The sequence below is a fragment of the Microsporum canis genome, genomic scaffold, assembly GCF_000151145.1.
Source record: "Microsporum canis CBS 113480 supercont1.1 genomic scaffold, whole genome shotgun sequence".
Lineage (NCBI taxonomy): Eukaryota > Fungi > Ascomycota > Eurotiomycetes > Onygenales > Arthrodermataceae > Microsporum > Microsporum canis.
In genome coordinates this window covers 2,663,708-2,684,345 of record NW_003299169.1, presented here as the reverse complement: position 1 = coordinate 2,684,345, position 20,638 = coordinate 2,663,708, and the positions used below count along the sequence as shown (strand labels likewise).

General features: G+C 46.2%; 8 protein-coding genes across 8 annotated transcripts; 4 read left to right on the top strand and 4 right to left on the bottom strand.

The window, feature by feature from the left end:
- Positions 1-208: 208 nt before the first annotated feature.
- On the top strand, positions 209-878 carry MCYG_00977 (Arp2/3 complex subunit; the record flags this gene model as incomplete). Its single annotated transcript, XM_002850827.1, has 2 exons — positions 209-570; positions 665-878. The coding sequence occupies 2 exons, from the start codon at positions 209-211 to the stop codon at positions 876-878; spliced, it is 576 nt and encodes a 191-aa protein (XP_002850873.1).
- A 246-nt stretch (positions 879-1,124) lies between these two features.
- MCYG_00976 (uncharacterized protein) lies at positions 1,125-2,255 on the bottom strand (the record flags this gene model as incomplete). The annotated part of the gene is made up of 2 exons (XM_002850826.1): positions 1,125-1,955; positions 2,037-2,255. The coding sequence occupies 2 exons, from the start codon at positions 2,253-2,255 to the stop codon at positions 1,125-1,127; spliced, it is 1,050 nt and encodes a 349-aa protein (XP_002850872.1).
- A 512-nt stretch (positions 2,256-2,767) lies between these two features.
- Positions 2,768-4,578, top strand: MCYG_00975 (dynactin Arp1 p62 subunit RO2; the record flags this gene model as incomplete). The annotated part of the gene is made up of 2 exons (XM_002850825.1): positions 2,768-3,087; positions 3,147-4,578. 2 exons carry the CDS (start codon positions 2,768-2,770, stop codon positions 4,576-4,578), a joined length of 1,752 nt encoding a protein of 583 aa, XP_002850871.1.
- Positions 4,579-5,096: 518 nt separating this feature from the next.
- Positions 5,097-6,169, bottom strand: MCYG_00974 (40S ribosomal protein S7; the record flags this gene model as incomplete). The annotated part of the gene is made up of 3 exons (XM_002850824.1): positions 5,097-5,471; positions 5,531-5,613; positions 5,909-6,169. The coding sequence occupies 3 exons, from the start codon at positions 6,059-6,061 to the stop codon at positions 5,105-5,107; spliced, it is 603 nt and encodes a 200-aa protein (XP_002850870.1).
- A 163-nt stretch (positions 6,170-6,332) lies between these two features.
- Positions 6,333-9,293, bottom strand: MCYG_00973 (phosphoketolase; the record flags this gene model as incomplete). The annotated part of the gene is made up of 9 exons (XM_002850823.1): positions 6,333-6,348; positions 6,413-6,482; positions 6,510-7,284; positions 7,385-8,005; positions 8,065-8,374; positions 8,449-8,601; positions 8,688-8,922; positions 8,994-9,068; positions 9,131-9,293. 9 exons carry the CDS (start codon positions 9,291-9,293, stop codon positions 6,333-6,335), a joined length of 2,418 nt encoding a protein of 805 aa, XP_002850869.1.
- Positions 9,294-9,602: 309 nt separating this feature from the next.
- On the top strand, positions 9,603-11,268 carry MCYG_00972 (acetate kinase; the record flags this gene model as incomplete). The annotated part of the gene is made up of 6 exons (XM_002850822.1): positions 9,603-9,979; positions 10,038-10,352; positions 10,448-10,510; positions 10,561-10,633; positions 10,703-11,083; positions 11,200-11,268. 6 exons carry the CDS (start codon positions 9,603-9,605, stop codon positions 11,266-11,268), a joined length of 1,278 nt encoding a protein of 425 aa, XP_002850868.1.
- A 2,754-nt stretch (positions 11,269-14,022) lies between these two features.
- MCYG_00971 (uncharacterized protein) lies at positions 14,023-15,972 on the top strand (the record flags this gene model as incomplete). The annotated part of the gene is made up of 6 exons (XM_002850821.1): positions 14,023-14,228; positions 14,440-14,506; positions 14,654-14,680; positions 14,768-14,887; positions 15,465-15,554; positions 15,877-15,972. The coding sequence occupies 6 exons, from the start codon at positions 14,023-14,025 to the stop codon at positions 15,970-15,972; spliced, it is 606 nt and encodes a 201-aa protein (XP_002850867.1).
- Positions 15,973-20,129: 4,157 nt separating this feature from the next.
- On the bottom strand, positions 20,130-20,581 carry MCYG_00970 (uncharacterized protein; the record flags this gene model as incomplete). Its single annotated transcript, XM_002850820.1, has 2 exons — positions 20,130-20,196; positions 20,280-20,581. 2 exons carry the CDS (start codon positions 20,579-20,581, stop codon positions 20,130-20,132), a joined length of 369 nt encoding a protein of 122 aa, XP_002850866.1.
- Positions 20,582-20,638: the final 57 nt, after the last annotated feature.

The following is a 20,638-nucleotide window of genomic DNA, read 5'->3' as shown; positions in this document are numbered from 1 at the left end:
TGTAGATGAATCAAACACTAAAACACCAGAGACCACCAAACGTCTAACTGGCGTCTCGGCCTTGCATGTCCTCAACGTTACCACTACTACACTGCCTTGCCCTGGAGGCTCACTCCCACGAATTATTCCTGCTGCGCCCTTTTTACGCAACGGCTAAGACCCCTCCATACGATAAACAGCACCGTCTACTTTAACACTACGAACCACAATGCCACCGATAACAAACTACAGGACGATTGACATCGACAGCCTTGATCCAGAGTCATCCGCAAATTTCCCAATTTCCTCACTACTTCCCTCAAATCTACCTCCGCCTACAACATCCAGCGCCGCAGCAAGTCTCGGGTCGCAGATCAGACAGCTGCTCCGATCCGGCGATACTGAAGGAGCTTTGCGCCATGTCCTCGATTCAGCGCCGCTAGGGGGTGATAATAGAGCAAAGGAAGTCCATCTCGCTTCGGTCGTGGAGGTATTGCAGGGTATACGACAGACCGAAATGACAAAAGTGCTAGAAGGAGTATGCAACGGTGAAGGAGGCGCCGAACGGGGGGATTGTTTGATGAAATACTTGTATGTCTACATATTTATCTTGCAACCATCCCTGGTCCTCAATTATAGTTCTTTTGAGAACTATGTTATTCATTACTGACGTTTTGGTGAACAGGTACAAGGGTATGTCTATACAGACGGGCAGTGATGCTGGCTCAAAGTCAGTATCCCCACAGAGCACCGGTTTCTCCCAGATACAGGGCCGAAATCTTGGAGAAGGCGGAGGTGGTCAGCAGATGAGCGTACTACTGAGCTGGCATGAGAAGCTAGTTGAGATTGTTGGAGTTGGTTCAATTGTACGGGTTATGACTGACAGGAGGACGGTTTAAGGCCTTTGCGGATCGGCACCCGTTCTAGAATATACAACAGATTGTGTCGAAATTGATGACCATCCTACACGAATATCATATGATCCAGCAGTCTGGCTAATACCTGTACTACCTCTACCTCTATAGATGGTGGGATAAAAACATATACTATCAAGCATCATTTAAGAAACGCTGCCCACCGTCTATTCTATATAGCGATTACAATACTGTACAAAGGTGACATAGCCACGAATAGGTTATCTATCTCTATTCAGACCCAATAATGTCCTTTAGGTTAACTTGCCCACTGCCTCTCTCCAATGGCTTCGACTGTCCCTCCCCTTCTTTCCACCCTATCATATATATCAGCCGGAAAGTAGCAGGTATACTATCCGCACCATCTTCTGTATGCAGACTTCTATATATCGCCTCATTCGCTAATAAAACATCTCTGGATATTGGCCCGGCTTCTCTTCTTAAGATTGCATTATTCTCTCCCATTGCCTGAAGATCTGCCATCAGAGCAAAGGTATCAGGGTATTCCACCACGATATCTTCCACGTCAACTGTGAGCAGTTTGAACCCGGCTTTTGTCAATAGCCCACCGATATCACGTACATCAGCGAGTGGAGACACATGGGGGCTTACACCTCCCCTGCGTTCAAGGTCTGCTATTTGCAAGGACGTGCGCAGCTCGAATAGCGTGTCACCTCCGAACATCACTGCAATAAACGGGCTATCTGGCTTTAATATAGAGTTCACCTGTGCCAAAAGAGATGGCAGGTCATTTATCCAGTGCATTGAGAGGGACGAAAGGACAGCATCGAATGTGTTCGGTTCATAGGGAAGATTTTCGAGGTTTGGGACCACCTCGCGAGTGATTGAAATTTGAGTGTTAAATGGGAGAGATTCGTCTCGGTAGAGGAGATTTCGAGATTCATCAATGCAAGTTATTTTCGACACTCGGTTTGCTATGGAGACGCCATCTCCTGGATTTGCGCCATCGCCGCTTGATATTGGAGTAGAGGTTAATGCTCGAGCTATGTTGCAGCTATTTGCACCTAGATCAAGGACATTTGGAAAATGTCTTTTGATATCCTAACAATATATTGTCAGTTAGCAGACTGGAAATCACTTCGAAGGACGCAATGATACGAAACCAGCTAATAAATGTCCTACCAACAGCCTGTCTGTCAACCGCAGCGCAACTTCATCTTTCAAATAGTCAACCTTTCTGCTCTCCTCAACATTCTCTGCCGCTCTATCCTTTTGTAATAGCTTAGCCCTTCTGTTAAAAACCTCTAGCGTCGGGTTCCCAGGAGTTTGAACGGCATAGCTTCTCGATATGAAGCCTGCTCGCCGAAGAAACCGGCTGCGAAGACAGGGGCGGAGAGACATCAGGGTCCTGTTAAAGTAGCTTTATATCTTAAATATCTCCTCGTCATGAATTCATTCCTTGATCATCATAATCACCTTAGAGCGGCTATTCCACAGTTGTACGTGGAGTTGTGAAATTCAGCTTGTCAAGCAGCGTTTCGAGATGCAAACACGAAGTCGCCAGAAAAAAAAACATCCAAGTGATCTCATTAAAAACCACTACAGAAAGCCCATCAACACCTACGAAAAGCTCTTATAATAACGCGAATTTAAGTATTTCCAAGAACAAAATAATATCTAGGACTCTCTAATAATTCTTCCCGAGCCACCGTGAGTCAGATTGAGGTTTAGACAGCTTCCTTCTAGCATGATCAGGGTGTCTAACATTCTCAACTATAGAAAACGGAACCTCCTTCTAGCCATGTTGGACTTGTTATATGCGGTTCTATAGACAAAATAAGCGCAAAGTGGAATTCTCCTTGACTATGATATGAAATATATTCTATAATACCGCTTGTCCTACTCCGCTCGTGATGGCACGCCCCTTTCCATACAATTTCATATCATGCCCCTGCGCCGAAAGCCCACCTCCTACGCCAGCTTCAAATCGGCTCTCCAAAGACCTCTCCAGCCTAAGCCTTAAGACACCAGACTCGGACGAAGATGAACGAACGTTTGACCCGAGGTCACGGCGTGCAAACTACTCCCTATACCCCCCAGAACACCTCCTATACTGCGAAGACTGCCATCAAATAAAATGCGCAAGGTGTATAACAGAAGAGATAGTTTGTTGGTATTGCCCCAATTGTCTGTTCGAGACACCGAGCAGCATGGTAAGAAGTGAGGGTAACAGGTACGCACTATGCACCTGTGAAAAATGGAGATATGATACTAAGAGCATTTTTAATTCAGATGTGCGCGCAACTGCTTCAATTGTCCCATTTGCACATCGCCATTGACAGTAACGACCACGAGTAACACGGAGAATGGAGCTTCTCAGAGTGGTCCATGGATCCTATCTTGCGGCTATTGCATGTGGACAAGCCTTGATATCGATATAAAATTCGACAAGCCAACCAACATACGCGCTCAGTTGTTAGCTCTAAGAAATGGGGAAATGAGAAGACCATCAGAAGCCAGGTTTTCACAATTCAAATCACCGCTCGCGAGCTTTGCCTCCACACCCAGCTTGCCTGAGGAGGAGCAAGATGAGAAACTAGGAAGTCCGATGTCCTTTGACAGCAAGCCTGCGCTTGGCCATGATGCCAGGTTTATGGCCCTGAAGAGCTTCTATCGCACTCAGATTGCTGAAACGTCATCATCACCATCAGATCACTTGATGGGAGGCGACTTTGGGTTATACTCATCCCCAAATGCGTTGAGCCGTATTATGTCCCTTTACAACACTAGTGTTGGAAGTATGCATGGCAATAATAAAAGAAACAAATCTAAGCCCCCAGTTATGCGCGAAGCTCTGACGCAGGCGGAGGGGCTAGTTCTACCTGCTCCTGGATCCGCAGACGCTATCATTGAAAAGATGGCCACTGAAGGGTGGGATGGACTGGCATCTATGGAGCAACGACAGTTCCAGCAACCTTCCGCACGCTTCGTTGATGACTTGTTACCACTTCCGGTCCTACTACGCACAAAGAGATCTAAACGATGCAAGGCTTGCAAGCATATCCTCGTCAAACCAGAAGTGAAGCCCCAGTCAACTAGGTTCCGCATCCGACTTATTGCCCTCAGCTATCTGCCCCTCACCTCCATTCGCCCTCTTTACCCATCCTCAGTTGCTCTTCCGATTAATTTGGAGGCCCTTGAGCCCCTAAAGCCAATTCAATTTCTTCTAACTCTCAAGAACCATATGTTTGACCCTATCCGTGTCACCCTTGCAACACCATCTGTGACACCCGGACCAGTTTCTACAAAGGTGACAATTCTCTGTCCTCAACTTGAAGTTGGCGCCAATACGGATGTTTGGGACGAAGCCCTTCAATCAGGCAATATTCCTGATCCAAGGTCCTCCCGACATGGCGTAGAAAAAGTTGCTGAAGCAGGCAAAGTATGGGATAAGGGGCGCAATTGGACCACTGTTGCTATGGAAGTTGTTCCCGGTGCTATCAAGAACAAAAACAAACAAGTCCAGCAAGATATAAATGAAGAGGACCATGATGTAGTTGAAATTCCAGTGTTTGTGAGAATTGAGTGGGACGCAGACAGTGGGAACGAAGACTTGGGATTCCGTTCTGAAAATACCAAGAAGACGGAGTCAGAGACGGTGAAAAGAGAGCTGGCATATTGGATGACACTTGGGATAGGGAGAATTAAGTCAGATGCTTTTTGATGCCTCTTCTGTTTAGCCCTTTAGCCCAGTTAATACGGCATGTTTGTTGTCTTGCCTGATACCCTGATATACTACAATGAACCAAGATATTTTATTGCATTCTTGTATCATCCCCGTTCCTTTTTTGTTTTCTTCTATCTCTGGGTGCGGGTGGAGGAATTCGCATCATGGCCAAATTAATAGGCCTCACAGTTCTCTCTATGCTAGACAGCATATTCAAACAAGAAGCAAGCTCAAACGCATACATTACAGTTATGCCGCTGATTTTGAATTTAGGGAATTATTGATTTCATCAAACTGTTTTAATGCTCCGTACATAGGGAGAGTCGTTAAACTTGTATTATTTTCCCTCCAAATAACGACGCCTCTCTCGACTCAATGGAGAGCGATATTTAGTGGTGTACAACGTTTTTGTGAGAATTCCTCATTGGGTATTATTCCCAGTGTAGGAGACGAGAGAAAAAGAGGCAGCACCGCATCATATCTCCATTTCTTTAATTCATTGAACTGGCCCCGCACCAAATATCTAGTACTCCGAAGAACCGCTCTGGGGGAACTCAAAGGTAACACCACGACCTGTCAATTTTCGGTAGACCTCGCCATATGCGTCAAGACGGTGATCAACACCACCGCGCTCCTTCTCGTGGAGAACAACCTTCAACAACTTGCTGCCGTCTTCCTTTGTTCGGACACGCTTGCCAACAATCTCAACTGGGTATACGATATCTGAGAGTATAGCGTCGTGAACGGCGGTAAGGGTACGGGAGCGTGGACGCTTCTGGGTCTGGCTGGTGCGGGAGGTGGTGGATCGCTTGGGGCGGGGGAGAATGCGGCGGGAAGCAATGATGATGACCTGACGGTCAGAGAATTTCTTCTCTAGTTCCCGAGTGAGGCTGGATATGATATGTTAGCAAAATATGCCGTAGTTCCCGAATGTATGCGAAAGGCGTACCGCTGCTGGATCTTGTGGAATCCCTGGAGAAGGGGGACTGGGACAAACATCACAATGGCCTTCTTTCCATGGCCAACCTCAACCTGTATTCCCAGCATCTGTTAGTATTGGTTTGGCATAAAACTGGTGAGTATAGCTCTGTGGCTGTCCAAATTGCAGAGATTAAATGCTAGATCCAAGAGAGAGCACGCCAGTATTCTTTATACAGGCGTATATTACGCAATAAACACTCCGGTGCATTATTTTCTTTCTCTCTCTTTTTATATGGCCACAATGCTCAACTCCGCGCTTCAAGAAGCACCAGCACCACCACAATCGCCAATAACACCAGATATATCCCGAACGGGGGAGAAAAAAGAGGGACACTGTTCCCCTTACCTCGCGAGCAGACACGAACTGGAGAGGTCGCAGAGCGACCTTGAGGTCTGGGGTGTTGGTCTCCAAGTCATTAAGGGCGGTAGCCAAAGACTTCTCGAGGTCGGAAGGGCTCTGCCTCGAAGGGCTGTTAGGGGCGATCTTGTTAGCAGCCATGGTGGGCAGACAAATTCAAGAGAGTTGGGACGGTCGATTCGCTGCTCCCTCGTCGTTCGTTTGGCGGTGCCGGTGGTGGTTGTCGAAATTGAAGATGCTTGAACTTATTTGGCTGCGACCTTCGGAATTCGCGAAAGTCACGATTTTTTTTTCTCTCTCTTTTCGTGGGGACAAAACCCTCGCTTACCGATCGGGTTAGTAAGTCACGTGCTTTATAGGGCAGACGAAAGAGGACGATAACGCAATTTTGATATCAAGAAAAGGAATTATATTATATAGAAAGAAGGCTACATAAAGAGAATACTGTTGGATACCATTACCCGAGAAGCTATCATTTGGTTTACAACTCACTTAAAACTGGGCATGTCGTACAAATCACTGGGATCTGCCATGCAGACCTTGTCAGTGGACTGCTTCAAATCTACATAACTAAAGGAGACGGACTCACCGTTATGATTCTCCATGATATACTTCCTTACGCTTCGAATCTCATGGTCTAAAGTGGTGAGGAGCTCATGCTGTCGGACTCTTACCTTTTCATTGCGCAGAGAACCTCCTCTCACGGCTGCTTGGGCAACATGGAATCGTGATACCCTATTTAAAAGCATCATGTCAAACGGGGTGGTGGTAGAACCCTCTTCCATGTAACAAGCTATGCTAATACGATCAACACGAGGCCTGCCAAAAAGCAAACCCTTGAGCTCTGTTTCGTATCCATGGTAGTTGAAATGTATCGGACGCTCTGCCGTAAACAGCGAGTCGAAAGTTTCATCCGAGAGGGAGTGAGGATGGCTTCTCTCCGACCCAAGGATCATCAGGTCTGTCACATTAATCACTCGTACGCGTAGGTCCGGTATTAACTTTTTCAGGATGGACGCCGCGTGGATAACCTCGAAAGTGACTTCTGTCCCAATGCCTACCAGTACGACGTCCGGGTCAAGACCATCATCAGTGCTTGCAAAGCCCCAGATTGAGCCTCCTGCTCGACAATGGCTTTCTGCCTCCTCTGCACTCAAATATATCTGAGTTGGCTGCTTCGACCCAATCATGAGATTAACATAATTCTTTGACTGCAAGCAATGAGACAACGTTGAAAGGAATGTATTTGCGTCAGGTGGTAAATAAACCCTCGCAGCGTTTGGCTTCAGGTTTAAAACCGCGGAGATAAATGAGGGATTCTGGTGAGAGAACCCGTTATGCTCCTGGCGTGCCCAGGTGCTGGTCTCGATGTAGTTGATGCTAGGTAAAGGGCGACGCCAGTTGGTTTCCATTCCCTGTGTACATTATAAGCATCCCGCCTAGATGGATAAGGGGCTAACGTACCATTTTGTTGAATTTAGAGTATTGCACCATCATTGTATGGATGATCCCTAAGAAACTCTCGTAAGATGGGAATATGCCCGTCCGTCCTGTCAAAGTATATCCCTGGAGGAAACCCTGGCACATATGCTCACTCAACACTTCAATCACCCTCCCACCCTGAGCGTTAGAATACTGATCCCATTGAAAGTTTCGGCCCGTCTTCTCCAATACGGCACCTAGCTTATTACTCTCCAGCTCATCAGGCGAGAAAATTCGCATCGAATGAGGGTTGTCCACAAGGATCTGACCGAGGAAATGCGAGATCGTTTTCATGGAGCTTTCTTGAGACCCCTTTGAGACTGTGTAACACCTCCAATCCGGCATTTTGAGTTTGTCAAAAGAATCACACACCTCTTTCCGTTGGCCCATCCGTTTTGAGTCTTCCCTGGGGAGGATCGATTTAATGTCATCGATTACGTCTCCGTGCTCATTGAATAATTCTTCGGGATTATATGAAGAAAGCCATGCTTGTAATGCTTGGAGCTCGTCGTCATCCTCTCCTGCTTCAGGAAGCGGCACTTGATGAGCCGCGAAAGAACCCTCAATGATCTTTCCATGGATACTCTTTGGACCTGTCCAACCCTACGAATAAAAGCGTTAGACATCCCACCTTTCGGCATCTTATAGAGGATGGTACTAACCTTGGGGGTCCGCAAGATCAACATTGGCCACCGGGGTTTCATGATTGGACTTCCAGACCGGGCGGCCTTTTGGATCCTACGGATTCCCGCTAGTGCCCATTCTAGCGAGTTATTCAGATTGGTATCAATATCATCCAAGCCTTCCACGATTCGTGTCTGGTAGCCGAAACCAGAAAATAGGGACACAAGTTCTCTGTCATCCATACACCCATAGATAGTCCGCTCGCTAATCTTAAATCCATTGAGATGTAGAATGGGTAAGACAGCCCCTGATTCTGCGGGATCGATGTATTTGATACCATTCCAACTCCTGCTTGCAAATTAGCAAAACATATTATACAAAATAACTGGGGACACAAGCGGGCTGTTTCTAGATCCACTGACGCTGTACACGGGCCGCTCTCGGCCTCACCATCGCCCACTACAACAGCCGTTATCAGGTGTGGGTTATCCATTACGGACCCAAACGAGACTGCCAGAGCATATCCAAGTTCGCCACCCTCATGTATTGCTCCGGGTGTCTCCGCATTGATATGGCTTGCAGAGATTGTGTTAGTATTTGGCAAAAATGGATTAACATCCGCAATACGGGGAGGTCTGTGGCTTGAATATTGTCATCTCACCTAGGAAATCCGCCAGTTGTGCTGAACTGGGTGATCAATCTCGTGAGCCCACTGGTGTCGTTGGCGTATTTAGGGTAAAACTTTCCCAATGACCCTTCAACCCAGAGTGAGGCGAGGATCGCAGGTGCGCCATGTCCAGGCCCAGTGACAAACAGCATGTCCAAGTCATGGCATCGTATCAAGTAATTAAGATGGGAATACACGAGATTCAGACCAGGACAGGTTCCCCAATGGCCTTGCCACTCCTCCTGTCAACAAGTGAAATCTTTTTGATATTTGCAGAAGCGGCGAGATGTTTCAGCGTACCTAGTAGTCGAGGTTTGATATCTTCACGCTTAACTGGACGTTTCAAATAGGCATTACTCCGAAGAAATATCATAGCTTTGGTGCAATATCAATAGTCAGCCACAATCCAACGGTCGTACTTGAAATTGAGGACTAACCCGCAGCGATATAATCTGTAACTCTGCGAAACTTCTCCAAAGATCGACGGACATTGTCATCCAGCTTGACCGTTTGCAGCCGGACCATGAGCTCGTCCACCGAATCTGGTAGATGAGAGGGAGGTGGCCCTGGATTTGGCCGGTCGATAACTTCCCCAGGCATCTTGATCTAGATGTGCAATGATACGGATGTAGAACAGTGCAGAATCCCGTATTATCAGAGGAGAAATGAATTGAACCTCGAGAGGATTGTCGGAAAGTAGATAAAATAGAGCCCTGTGAGTCCTTGTTTTTACGGTGCACACAGCAGGCAAACTACGTCACCGGCACTGATACGTTTGTTGACATCATAATGTTGGAAAAGCAGGACTGATACCCCCCGTGCAGCCATTTTTCTGGCGTAGAAGCAGATAAAAATCATGTAGCATGTAGAAAAGAGCATTAGATAGTCCAGCGGTCGAAAATACTCAAGATGGGTCGAGTTGTTCTCTCCGTCAACGCCGGCAGTTCGTCCGTCAAGGTGAATGTTTACCATCTCAAGAATCCGCCGGTAGAGGTTGCAGCTGCGAGTGTTAGTGGCCTGACGGCGCCGCCGAGCATCTTCAAATACAATCATGGCTCAAACCAGCAGAAGCACGAGATAGAAGAGGAGATCAAGAGCCCCCAGGAAGCTTTCAAATATATACTGAAGAGGCTTCTGCACGACGAAGAGCTACAGGCCGTCAGCAGCAATGTCGACTACGCCTATGTTTGCCACCGAGTCGTGCATGGAGGAGACCTGGAAAGGGAGGTTATCATTCATGAGAAGACGTTCAGCTATCTCGAGACACTGCAAGATCTAGCTCCGTTGTATGTGCGATCTCACCCGTAGCTATCGAGGGGAACCACAGTAGCTAACCTGACCCAGGCATAATACCTCTGCATTGGAAATTATCAAGACATGCCTCAAGGAGGTTCCATCTGCAAAGTCGGTGGCCTATTTCGATACCACTTTCCATCACAGCCTACCAGAATATATAAAGACATACCCAATCAACCCCGACGTAGCCAAGACGAAGATGTTGAGGAAATATGGCTTTCATGGGATTAGCTTCTCGTTCATCCTGCGATCTGTATCGGAGTTCATGAAGATGTCAGCCTCGAGAATAAATATGATTGCACTGCATCTGGGAAGTGGTGCATCTATTTGTGCTATCCAAGGTGGTAAATCTATAGAAACCACGTAAGTTGAACACATTCTGGCAACCGTTTCCATGCTCCCGTTATCTGCTAGTTATCTCTCGAGTCCAGACGTCATAACTTATTTGTGCACTGCAGGATGGGTCTCACTCCGCTATCTGGGCTTCCCGGTGCAACCAGAAGCGGAGACATCGATGCAAGGTGAGTTGGTCATTCAGGCTGGATGGTTCTCCTACTAATGACTCGTTAAGTCTTGTATTCCATTACACATCTGAGGCCGGCAAGCTGAGTTCCTCGAGCACCAAAGAAATGCACATTAGCAAGGTATGTGCTTTGTAGATGATTCAACTCTTAAGGTAATGTGATATTCGTACGCTGACTAGTCATCTATAGGCTGAAGAAATTCTTAACAAGCAGTCAGGCTGGAAGGCATTGACTGGAACCACCGACTTTTCACAGATTGGAACCGACAATCCACCAAGTAAGATGCATAAGCTGGCCTTTGACATCTTTGTTGACCGTATTATTGGGTTTATCGGCAACTATTTTATCAAGCTGAATGGAAATTTAGATGCCCTAGTGTTTGCAGGGGGTATCGGTGAGCAAAGTGCCTTGCTGAGGAGTAAGGTGGCAGAGAAATGCCGATGCCTCGGAGTTACTATAGATGATAAAGCAAATGCCATTGGTGTTTCTAAGGAGGATCAGACAGTGGTAGACATTTCTCAAAATTCGGGTCAGCGGCCCGTTGCCCTTATTTGCCGGACGGACGAAGCTGTAAGGACGCATTCACACCCCCTTAACATGACCTTGTCATTTTTGCGTTCGGAACAGGCCACACGGGATCGTTCCTTTTTGTGGATATATTAAGGCTGACACGTCTTGCGATTTAGTTCGAAATGGCATATCAGTGCATGAATAACCCGCCAAAGGAGCAACCAACGAATCTACAGTCAGACTGATTATGATCGGTTTTATTTCCTAACCGCGAATACCTCACGCCTGGCGGCTCTGGCGGCGGGAGAATTTATCGGCATGACTTTGATATTCTTGACTTCAAAAGACCAAATCGATACTACCCTAATTGCCGCCGTATTTCACTGTGTAACTCAAGCCCTGGACTGTCAAATGAGCAGCCGGAGGTTGTTAAGTAATTCGTATGCTCCCTTCGATTTCTTTTTCTGAATTTCTCGCCAACACAGGGCGATGGGACCAATTTTTAATTTGGCTGTATCAATCGGAAATTCACTTCCGGCACGAGGGGAGTTGCTCTCTCTTCACTTGCCAATAGCAGCGGTTAGCCTTATGAAAGGCTCTGAGTTGTGGTTGGCCTGCGTTGTCGAGCTCTTGATAACAAACTAACGGCTTTCTTCTGTTCCTTAAAATCAAAACCAATTAGCCTCAGCAAACGTATTCTGCCAGTCATTTTCTTTTTTTCTAGGCTCTTCGGTTTCATGATCCGAGAATGTTCCTTTTTTACCAGCAGATATCTCTTAACGGTTGCCGCGGAACACGCAGACTTCGATTCCGGTTACGATCCATCGCAACTGGCGCCTTAGCCGGAGCTGGAGGGCAGACTCTGGAACTCTGCCTTGAATATTTTCAAGTGATCCTTTGTACTGGACGTAATTCGCTTATCATTAATTCTAGTTGCAGATCTGTAGCTATCTTGCATTAAAGCTGAATGTGGTTTCGAAATCCAAGTTAGTGACTACAGGTAGTGTGAGGATGGGTTTCTTTGGCTTGGGGTGCTTAATTTGAAAAAAAAAAAAAAAAAGCATGAGCCTGCATCTACAGTACCTTGCATGAACATGCGGGACCTCTTTAGTAGAGCCAAAGGTATTGGTGCATCTAAAAAGTAGGCAATTCTTTAGCACATATAAATATCTTGCTCCATATATAGCATGTAATCACAATGCTAAACAGCGAACATTTAAGGTACTAACTCAATAAGCTTATTTTAAAGTACTAGTCTTTGTTGGATGAAGAGGAAACTCAAGAATATCAATAAAGAAGAACAATGAGTTGCCCTTTAGCGTCTGCATGAGGATATGTAAGAGCAGACACCTAGATATAAGACCTATGCCGTGTCGCGTTTATTTATTCGCTAAGCCTAGGCGCAGGGAGACGTTTGTATATATGTCTGTTTGCTCTTTCTGCAACGTCGAGGGGCCAGAATGCCAGTATATCAGGGTATGACGAGTAAGGTATGATTAATGCTAGAAGCTTGACGTGTAATATCAATCACACATTCGGGGCGGGGCCGTTTCCCTTTATCATAATGAGCCTCAAGCCTTGAACAGCTTTTTATTAAAAGATCTATGGGAACAGAAGATGCCTTTTAGGGAAACTCGGTATGGCTATGTATATGTACGATGATTGTTGCATCGACTGGGCCCTCTTGTCTGGCACTGAAATGCCTTGAGAATTCTGGATAAAATGTATACCACTCGTCATCTTACTCGATTTCCAGCTCTAGTAGTGTATCTCGCGGTTGGACCAGGACGACCAGCTGAGTTGTCAAAATAATAATGTGAATATGTGGACAACTAGAAAGCCATGCTAAACGAATAGGTTGCAATGTCAGTACTCCGTACACTTATCTGATCTCATCTTAATACCATGACTCTCACTCTTAAATGAGACGACTGAACCGGCTCAAAGACTGGTATTTTGATCAACCTATTCTCAGAAAACAATAACCATAATATACGTATAAATGACCAATGAGACGAGGGTTAATGAAAGGTGTTAGTCTCATTTGCTCTCGGTCTTTTCTTCCCCCTGATGGGATTCTTTGTCTAGTTGACGTAAAATCGTACACATATATTAATAGTCCTCCAGCAAGAGATTTATATGGATGAAAAAGAAAAAGGTGGAAGGACATAAAAGGGAAACAAGTTTCTTTCCGGCCTTTTCAAGGGCTGATAGGGGAAGAAGGAAAGAAAATGATACAACCACACGCTCCATCTGATGTCATAATAATGCTCTTTTCAAGTGGAAGTATGCCCTGAACGGAAATTAGAACCAGTCACAGATGAGATGCGTCATCTTTGATATATTCTCTGAACTCCGAATCACAGCATTCGAGACGCGAGGCAAAGCAACAAGATCTGCTGCCTCAACTCTCGAAAAGGAGGGACGAAGAAAGCAGATATTCAGGGAAAAAGAAACTTTTAGGACTCTTTTTTTTCTTACAGTTTCGGACCAGCTCCGCGGTTTCCAGTTGATTGGAATCCATTATTCCTTGGATCTTGGGGATTATCCACCCGCCGGGAAGGATACACACTTCCGCTGCCGCTGAGGAGCTGGTGGATATATATATAACTTACAGAATATTTATGTGTTAATACATGTGTATGCTCTATATTTATATACTAAGTACGGAGTATTTATGTAAAAAAAAAAGGGAAAATGGGAAGGAATAAAAGTGGACTCTAGACTGCATTCATATTCAAGGCTGGACGTTATTATGATATGTGCTAGTAGATCATCTTGCAGAGATCACATAGCTATACGAAGCAATCACAGAGGTTAGTCCTATAGGAAGGGAGAAAAAACCAGTCAAGAGAGATCATCTCAGATCATTGACTACGTGGAAGTGGGCTTCCGCAAGCCATTGGCTTACCGGTGGACGAGATATTGGAGAACAGCGGAAGCACGCTGTAGCGAGGCGTCTTCAAAAATGAGCTGGTTGGCTATGTAAACACCGAACAATGGCTGTCTCCGGGGACCCAGCATTCAGGTCCATGGGAGTCGGAAGCGCTAATGTATACGCCGCCACAAAGCAGTTGGGTGGTCCTCCTGTGGCCTGTGTTTATGGCGGTGGGAGGCTTTCAACTGGGCATCAACCTGGCAGTCTGATTTGCGATATCGATAGGACGGCCCCCCAAGCCTTAGGACGCACGACCGCAGGGGATCGGTGGGTGTTGAGGCTGCACCTTCACAGTGAGTTACTGGCTGATAAGGGATGTTCTCGCCCAACGCAGAGCAACCTTACTGACGCCAATCTCGATAGGAACAACTCAGCAGCCAGCCATCGTGCTTGGTGAATACGTGGTTTGCTCAACCACCGATTAAAAGGATGCAGCTTCGCCGTTTGTTTGGCTTAGGCTCAAACACGTACCTTGCAGAAAAGCCAGGCTTCAGCAGACCAGGATGGTTCGCAAGCCACAACGTCTGGCCTGTCTGGGCGTGAAGGTGAGGCTCTTTCTGCAAAAATCAGGCTTGTCCTCTCAATGCCCACATCAATACCTGAGCTGTTGATATATATGTTAGTCAACGGACTAACAGGGGGCGAATCGATGTCTTCGTGTCGACCTGCCCTACCAATACGGAATAATATAGCGAACAGGAAACCAATATGAAACCGAGGTACGGAATCCACCAATCTGGCAACGTTGATGCCGGCTGCGTGGAAAGGGGACCCCCTTTTTTTATACGCAACTTTCGGGCCGCCAGTTGATCCACAACCGCCCCCATCTCGCCCTCAAAAAAAAGAGGGAGGAGATGGTGAGAGCACAGGTCCCTGAGAATCAGTGTGGCTTTGTGCTCGCCTCTTCCCCCTCTTCTGAAATGGGGGTAAGTTGGGGAGGGGATAGTTTCTAGAAAAGTCCTCACTCGCTGATCGTGGGGAGAATTTCTGTCTGGTAGAGCCATGATTCTTCTCCCCAACGAGGATCACAGATCGGCTCGTCCTACCACCATACTACATGAGTAGTGCCCACCCCATTCGTATAGTGCGTGAATTTGGCTTTCTCTCCTTCTATGTGGATTCCAGAGCCGTTCCAAAATCCTGGGTGATGGTATTTCGTTGAATGGCCCTAGTGAAGAGTTAAGTGGAGGCCAATGTCCATCAATTGACGCGCTATTCCATACCAGAGGCAAAAGATGTCTGCTTCTAGTTAAACCAAAACCAAGCCAAAAGCAAAACGAGTGAAGAGAGAAGGGAAGAAGAAAAAAGGAAAAAAAAAAGAAAAGAAAATCTTCCACGCCTTCTCACACCACACAAGGAAGCTGAAGGAACATAGAGAGGGGGATCAATTTGATGCAGTGGTAAAAAAGATACAACCATGATCTTGAAGGCTTGAACGTTGGCTTTTGGGCCGGAGCGAAGGCACAAAAACGGAACTAGTGGGCTTACACATAGTGTATGTAGTACGTATGTGTAGTCGCCCGGCCGTTGCGCCCATACGGAGGAACTGCGTTGCATCCCACGATTGCAGGGCCGATTGCAGGGGGGGATAACGTGAGTATACCTTCCCCTTTCCGCGTGAAAAAAATATACCCACCATTGATCCGCTTCCCGTCAGGCGTGCAACGTGGGATGACAGGAAGAGCTGGACAAGCGGAAGCGGTTGGCTGGGTGGTTGGTGAGAGGGGAGCTCCCGAGACGCGGATCTCCACAGCCATGCTCATAAATTGGATGTTATTTGTGCCCTTTGCGACATTTTCTTGAGTCAATTTCCGGACCTGGCGCTTTTCTGCATCTTCCAGCACTTTCTAGCGGCGTTTACCACTAGAGGGATTTTTGTATTTTCTAATTGTTCGTAATATGTACCTGCAAGAAGGATGAAGAGAGATTGAAAGCCTCCCCGGATGCGGATAAAAATCCGCTCATAGCCACGAACGGCTTGATTATCCGGATGCCCGCCTGTAAGCCCTAATCGAAATTCTGGAATGTTACCATGCATACGGATAGTAGAACAGCCAACTATAGGCCTACCTTCTCATCCATCCTATTTCACAGGGACAAGGAGGAATTCATATTCCTTTACGCAGGAGAGTACGAAGTCAGGCTCGTTCTCGTACCCGAAGAAACAGAAACCCGTCACACTCGTGAATCTGGCTTCCTCCCCTTGCTCCCCTTTTTTTTACCTTCTCTCATGCCGCGTTCATGTTCTAGGAGGCCCACACTCGGCGTCTATAACAGACGATAAATGATGAGCCTTGTGGGGAAGATTAGCATCGCATCATGATAGAAGAGGCGAGGTTTCGAAGTATATATCCATACATTATTATAAAAATGGCTTACCTGAAATGAATAAATACAGCAAATTGAGATAAATATCAAGTCAGACCATGGCAGGAAAGAGTTTATGCAACATCCACGTGTACATCACTCATTAAGATGAGATTTACTAAGATGGACGATGATGATACAGACCTAGCGCTGCGTCTGACCGAGGGACACGAACGACTCATAACTTGGTCCAGGCAGACGTAATTTCACACCATTCGTATTCCTTGGGAGTGTTCAGGGATGCTCAAGGGAAAAAAAAGGGTACCGTCAATCGGCAGGGCTCTGGGGTTCTCGTTAGCTGTAAGCTAAAAAAATTTAACAGGTGGATAGTGATGGCCTGGGAGACAGACGGGACTATGACACATGTAGTATAAAGCGGGCGGAGTTGCCATCGAGCCGTTACACTACCGCAGCGGGCCCGCTCATGTACATATTCCGGTGGTTATATTCACAAGGGGGGGGCCATGTTCCGTTCCTGCATAGCCCCCATTCCCAGCACTTCAATGTTAACATCGATAGATTTGTTGGAATCGTCGGCACTCCAAGAAGAAAGCAGTTTTTCCCGTTCTCAAACAGTTGGATGTTAAACCCGTTTGTGTGGTGCCGCTTCCAACGGCGACGGCGTCATTAAGCCGTTCAGGAATAAATTACCGATAGACGGGAAAAAAAAATAAAATAAAGAAACGCGTCTCAGGCGTGTCTGATGCTGGGTTATGGGAAGCAAGGATTTCGATCTTGACCAAGTTTATCTTGCAAGCCCTTATGCATGGTAAAATATGTCAAAGTGTACCATAGCAGCATTGGTAGAAAATGTGTCAGTATCCGCCGTGTTTAGAGATCTTCTGCAGGATCCTCAGCTCTGTCTAATCCCCAATAGTACCTTAACTCTCTGTACAGTTCGTCCCAACCGTCACAGCACAGAATTTCTGGATTGGATAGCTGTTGAGTGGCTAACTATCCCGCTGCAGTAGCTGTAACTTAGAAGAGAAAAAAAAAAAGAAAATGAAAATAATAAAAAAAGATTTTAAGAATGGAGGCCATCACCCTATCATGCATTGATAGGTGGACGTGTTACTCCATAGTCCGTAGCCCCTACATACGCCAATCGTGGTACATGCTCTGTGCCAGGCTAGCAACGAGCATGAAGAAGTTCTTAAGATTCTGGCCCATTTTCAAGCACGCCTAGCTAGGACTATCGACTCCATCGACAGTTGAACGGGGAACCCAGAGATTAGGTTGAGCAAGAACTAGCCGTTTGCTGGTTGATCCAAATTGAAAAGAACGAAATGGAAGCCGGCGGGATTAGCTAGTTGCGGCAAGCCAGCTTCTAGACTTTGAGACTTCTAGACCTTCTGTTTCGTTTTTCTCTTTCTCCCATCCGCGTACAAAGGTGGAGAGGGGGGAGAGAAAGTAGAATACGGAGTAGCGCCCATGCAAATTACTTGTCGAGTGGCTAGAAGCAGGTCTGATAGTTCTTCGAGACGAGATGATATATCGGATTTCTTTGACGTGATCCGTCAGGAGATCGGCGTGAAGCGGTATGATTGATCGCTACCCTTCCCGCGGTTGAATATGAATGTTGCCGTATATAATAACCTGTTGTGCCCCTTCCGCCACACTCACAAGCCTCTAGCCTCTCTGTACGGGTACAGGTGCACAATCCGGCTATATAATCCTCATCTGGGCTGGGACATAATTGCTATGTGCCTGCCCTCTTGTTGTAAACATCCCTGGTTGAAGGAAGCGAGAGCTCAAGGTGTGGCTGCAACTGCTGCAGCCGCAACGGACAGACGAGGCGCCATGGAATTTCTAGGGCGAATATAAAATCCTGTTCGCATCGTTTTGCCCACAAACCTGTTCTTCCTTTGTGTGTGGTCCGAGTTGTAGGTATACCTAGTCGCCCTTGGTCGTAAGACTGGTTTGCCTGCTCTTGACGGCGTAATCCCTCCCGAAACAAGTTGACCCTTTTTTGAAACCATAGAACTAACTTAAGTCGCCAGGGGGAAAAAGAAGCGCGTGGGATCCAGTGGAGCAAGACCAATTATATGCTCTCTATAGAATATACAATGTATGCTCCCTTCCCAGTGGTTTTGGAAGCTTCTTTTTTTTTTCAACTCTCTCCCAGCACCAGAACCAAGGGTCGAGAAGAAAAAAGAGACTCTGACAGGGACCCCTTTCCCATACTCATATCCACTTCGGCCTCTAAAGCAGCTGTTGAGCAACTCCATCTAGCAGCTGTCTTCCTTGCCTCACTCGCGTGAGCTCTTCCCAGGGCTGCCACTGGCTGCGGGTCTAGAAACCCGCGGTTGAAAGGGCTGACGAACGCAAGCCAGCATGACTCTTCCGTCGTCCGTCCGTCTCGATGAAACCTGCTCTCCCAGTTTATTATTTCGGTAACGACATTTGAATCCTGACCTGGGCGTTGCGAGACCTTTCTTTTGCTCCTTGAACCGAACCCGCCGGTAAGGTAGAGATGCAGCAAGGCAAGGCACAATTCCAGTAACCGCTGCACACGTCCTATTCGTCTCTTTTTTTGTAAATGTACATAATATAAATCCTGCTTGATAGAGCCTATCATGGAGCTGAGAAAACCTGCATGTTCAAGACTTATCTCAAAACCCTTGCGCCAGCCAGCATCGTTTTGTCGGAACAGTCGTGTTTCATCGTCCCTTTTTGCAATTTCACATTTTCATCCTTTTTTTTTTTTTTTTTTGGTAATTTCACCTTTTGTATCGATTTATTCTTGTTGCTATTTTATTATTATGTGGTGTTTTTTTTAGGCTGCAGCGAAAGCTCATCACAAAAGCTTTTCTTCTTCCATCTTGATGGCGTTCGTGACTGACTCTATACGCGGCAGAGATGAAGGAGATGGCGAAGAGAAACGAGTTTCCAATGATCATTGACGGATGGGATGTTGCCCGTAGTTTGGTTCATTGCCTCCCGTGTAGTTGCTTTTTCGTCCTTTCTCTGCTCTCTCTCACTGTTGCTGCTGCTGCTTCTTTTCTTTTCTTCCCAAGGCAGCACAAAGAGAAGAAAAAGAGAAGCCAGACTGAAAAAGCAAAGAAGCGGCCAATTTGCAATCTAAGGAGAAGGTTAGCAAAAAAAAAAAGAATAAGAAAAAAGCAAAGAAAAATAAGGGCAACGAGAAAAAAAAACGATGGAGCTAGAGAACTTACAAGGGCGTCTTCACACTCTCTCTCATATTACGGTTTTTGTTGAAAGGGGGTTTTTATTTTTATTTTCTTTTTCTTTTTCTTTTCTTTTCTTAATAGCTGTTTTATTATAAGCCATTTTTTATTATTTCATTTTTTTTTTTTTTTTTTTCAAACTGGGAGCTTTCTCCAGAGAAAATGTATTAGTATATGAGACGCTGCTCTTCCTTCTCTTCCTCTCTTTTTATTCTTCTTCTATCATTTTACTCTTTTCAAGCGTATTCACTCCTTCGCTGGCAAAGTCCATCTACTCTACCTCTCTACTTTACCTTAATCTCTCCCCTTGGGCTATCTATAACCAACCACGCCTATACGCCTACTTTGTCTCATCGCCGGCCAACGTCCCTAACGAAGGAGCTAACAATAACTGAATACTGTCCTGAACATCTTCTTGGAAGACCAACTACAGTCATCTTCCTTAAAATAAAAGACACGAGAAACGCCAACCGCCTTCTATACCCTCCTTTTTGACGCATTCAGCACTTGGTTAATTCGGATTTTGGAATATTTTTTTTGCCTTTTTATTGACCAAGGATTAACACGAACCAAGCTACTTCAATACCCGGAGTAGCTACGAGGACTTGAAACGTTACCCAGGACCAATCTCCAGGGACCTTTTGGGATATATCTCAGAGTTCCCCCGGCGAGTGCCGCAGGTCTGCAATCATCGGTCAGCTTTACGCGGAATCTCAGGTTAGTCATTCTATTACATTTTCTTATATACGTACTTTGTATGCATCTTCCTTTTCCTTGTGCTCTGGCCGAGGTATGGCAGGATCCGATCCTTGTGAGGCTGTGAGCATCCTGGACGGTGCATGCATGTATACGTACATATATATATATATCCCCTTCTGGGCTGAGGTGACTGACGGATATTAGGTCAACACAATGATTGTCAGGGATCTCTCTGCTACAAACATGGGAAGGGGTGCTTATGACACAACTGGCGTACCAAAGCCCCAGCCGCCTCCCAAGCGGTAACATGTCACCTCTAGAAGACGATCTTTCTGATATCTCAACCATTTCCTGCTCTCGACGCATATGTTCTGTTCTACATCATTTTTTAATACTCGACCCTTCTCAACGCCTCTCCTTCTG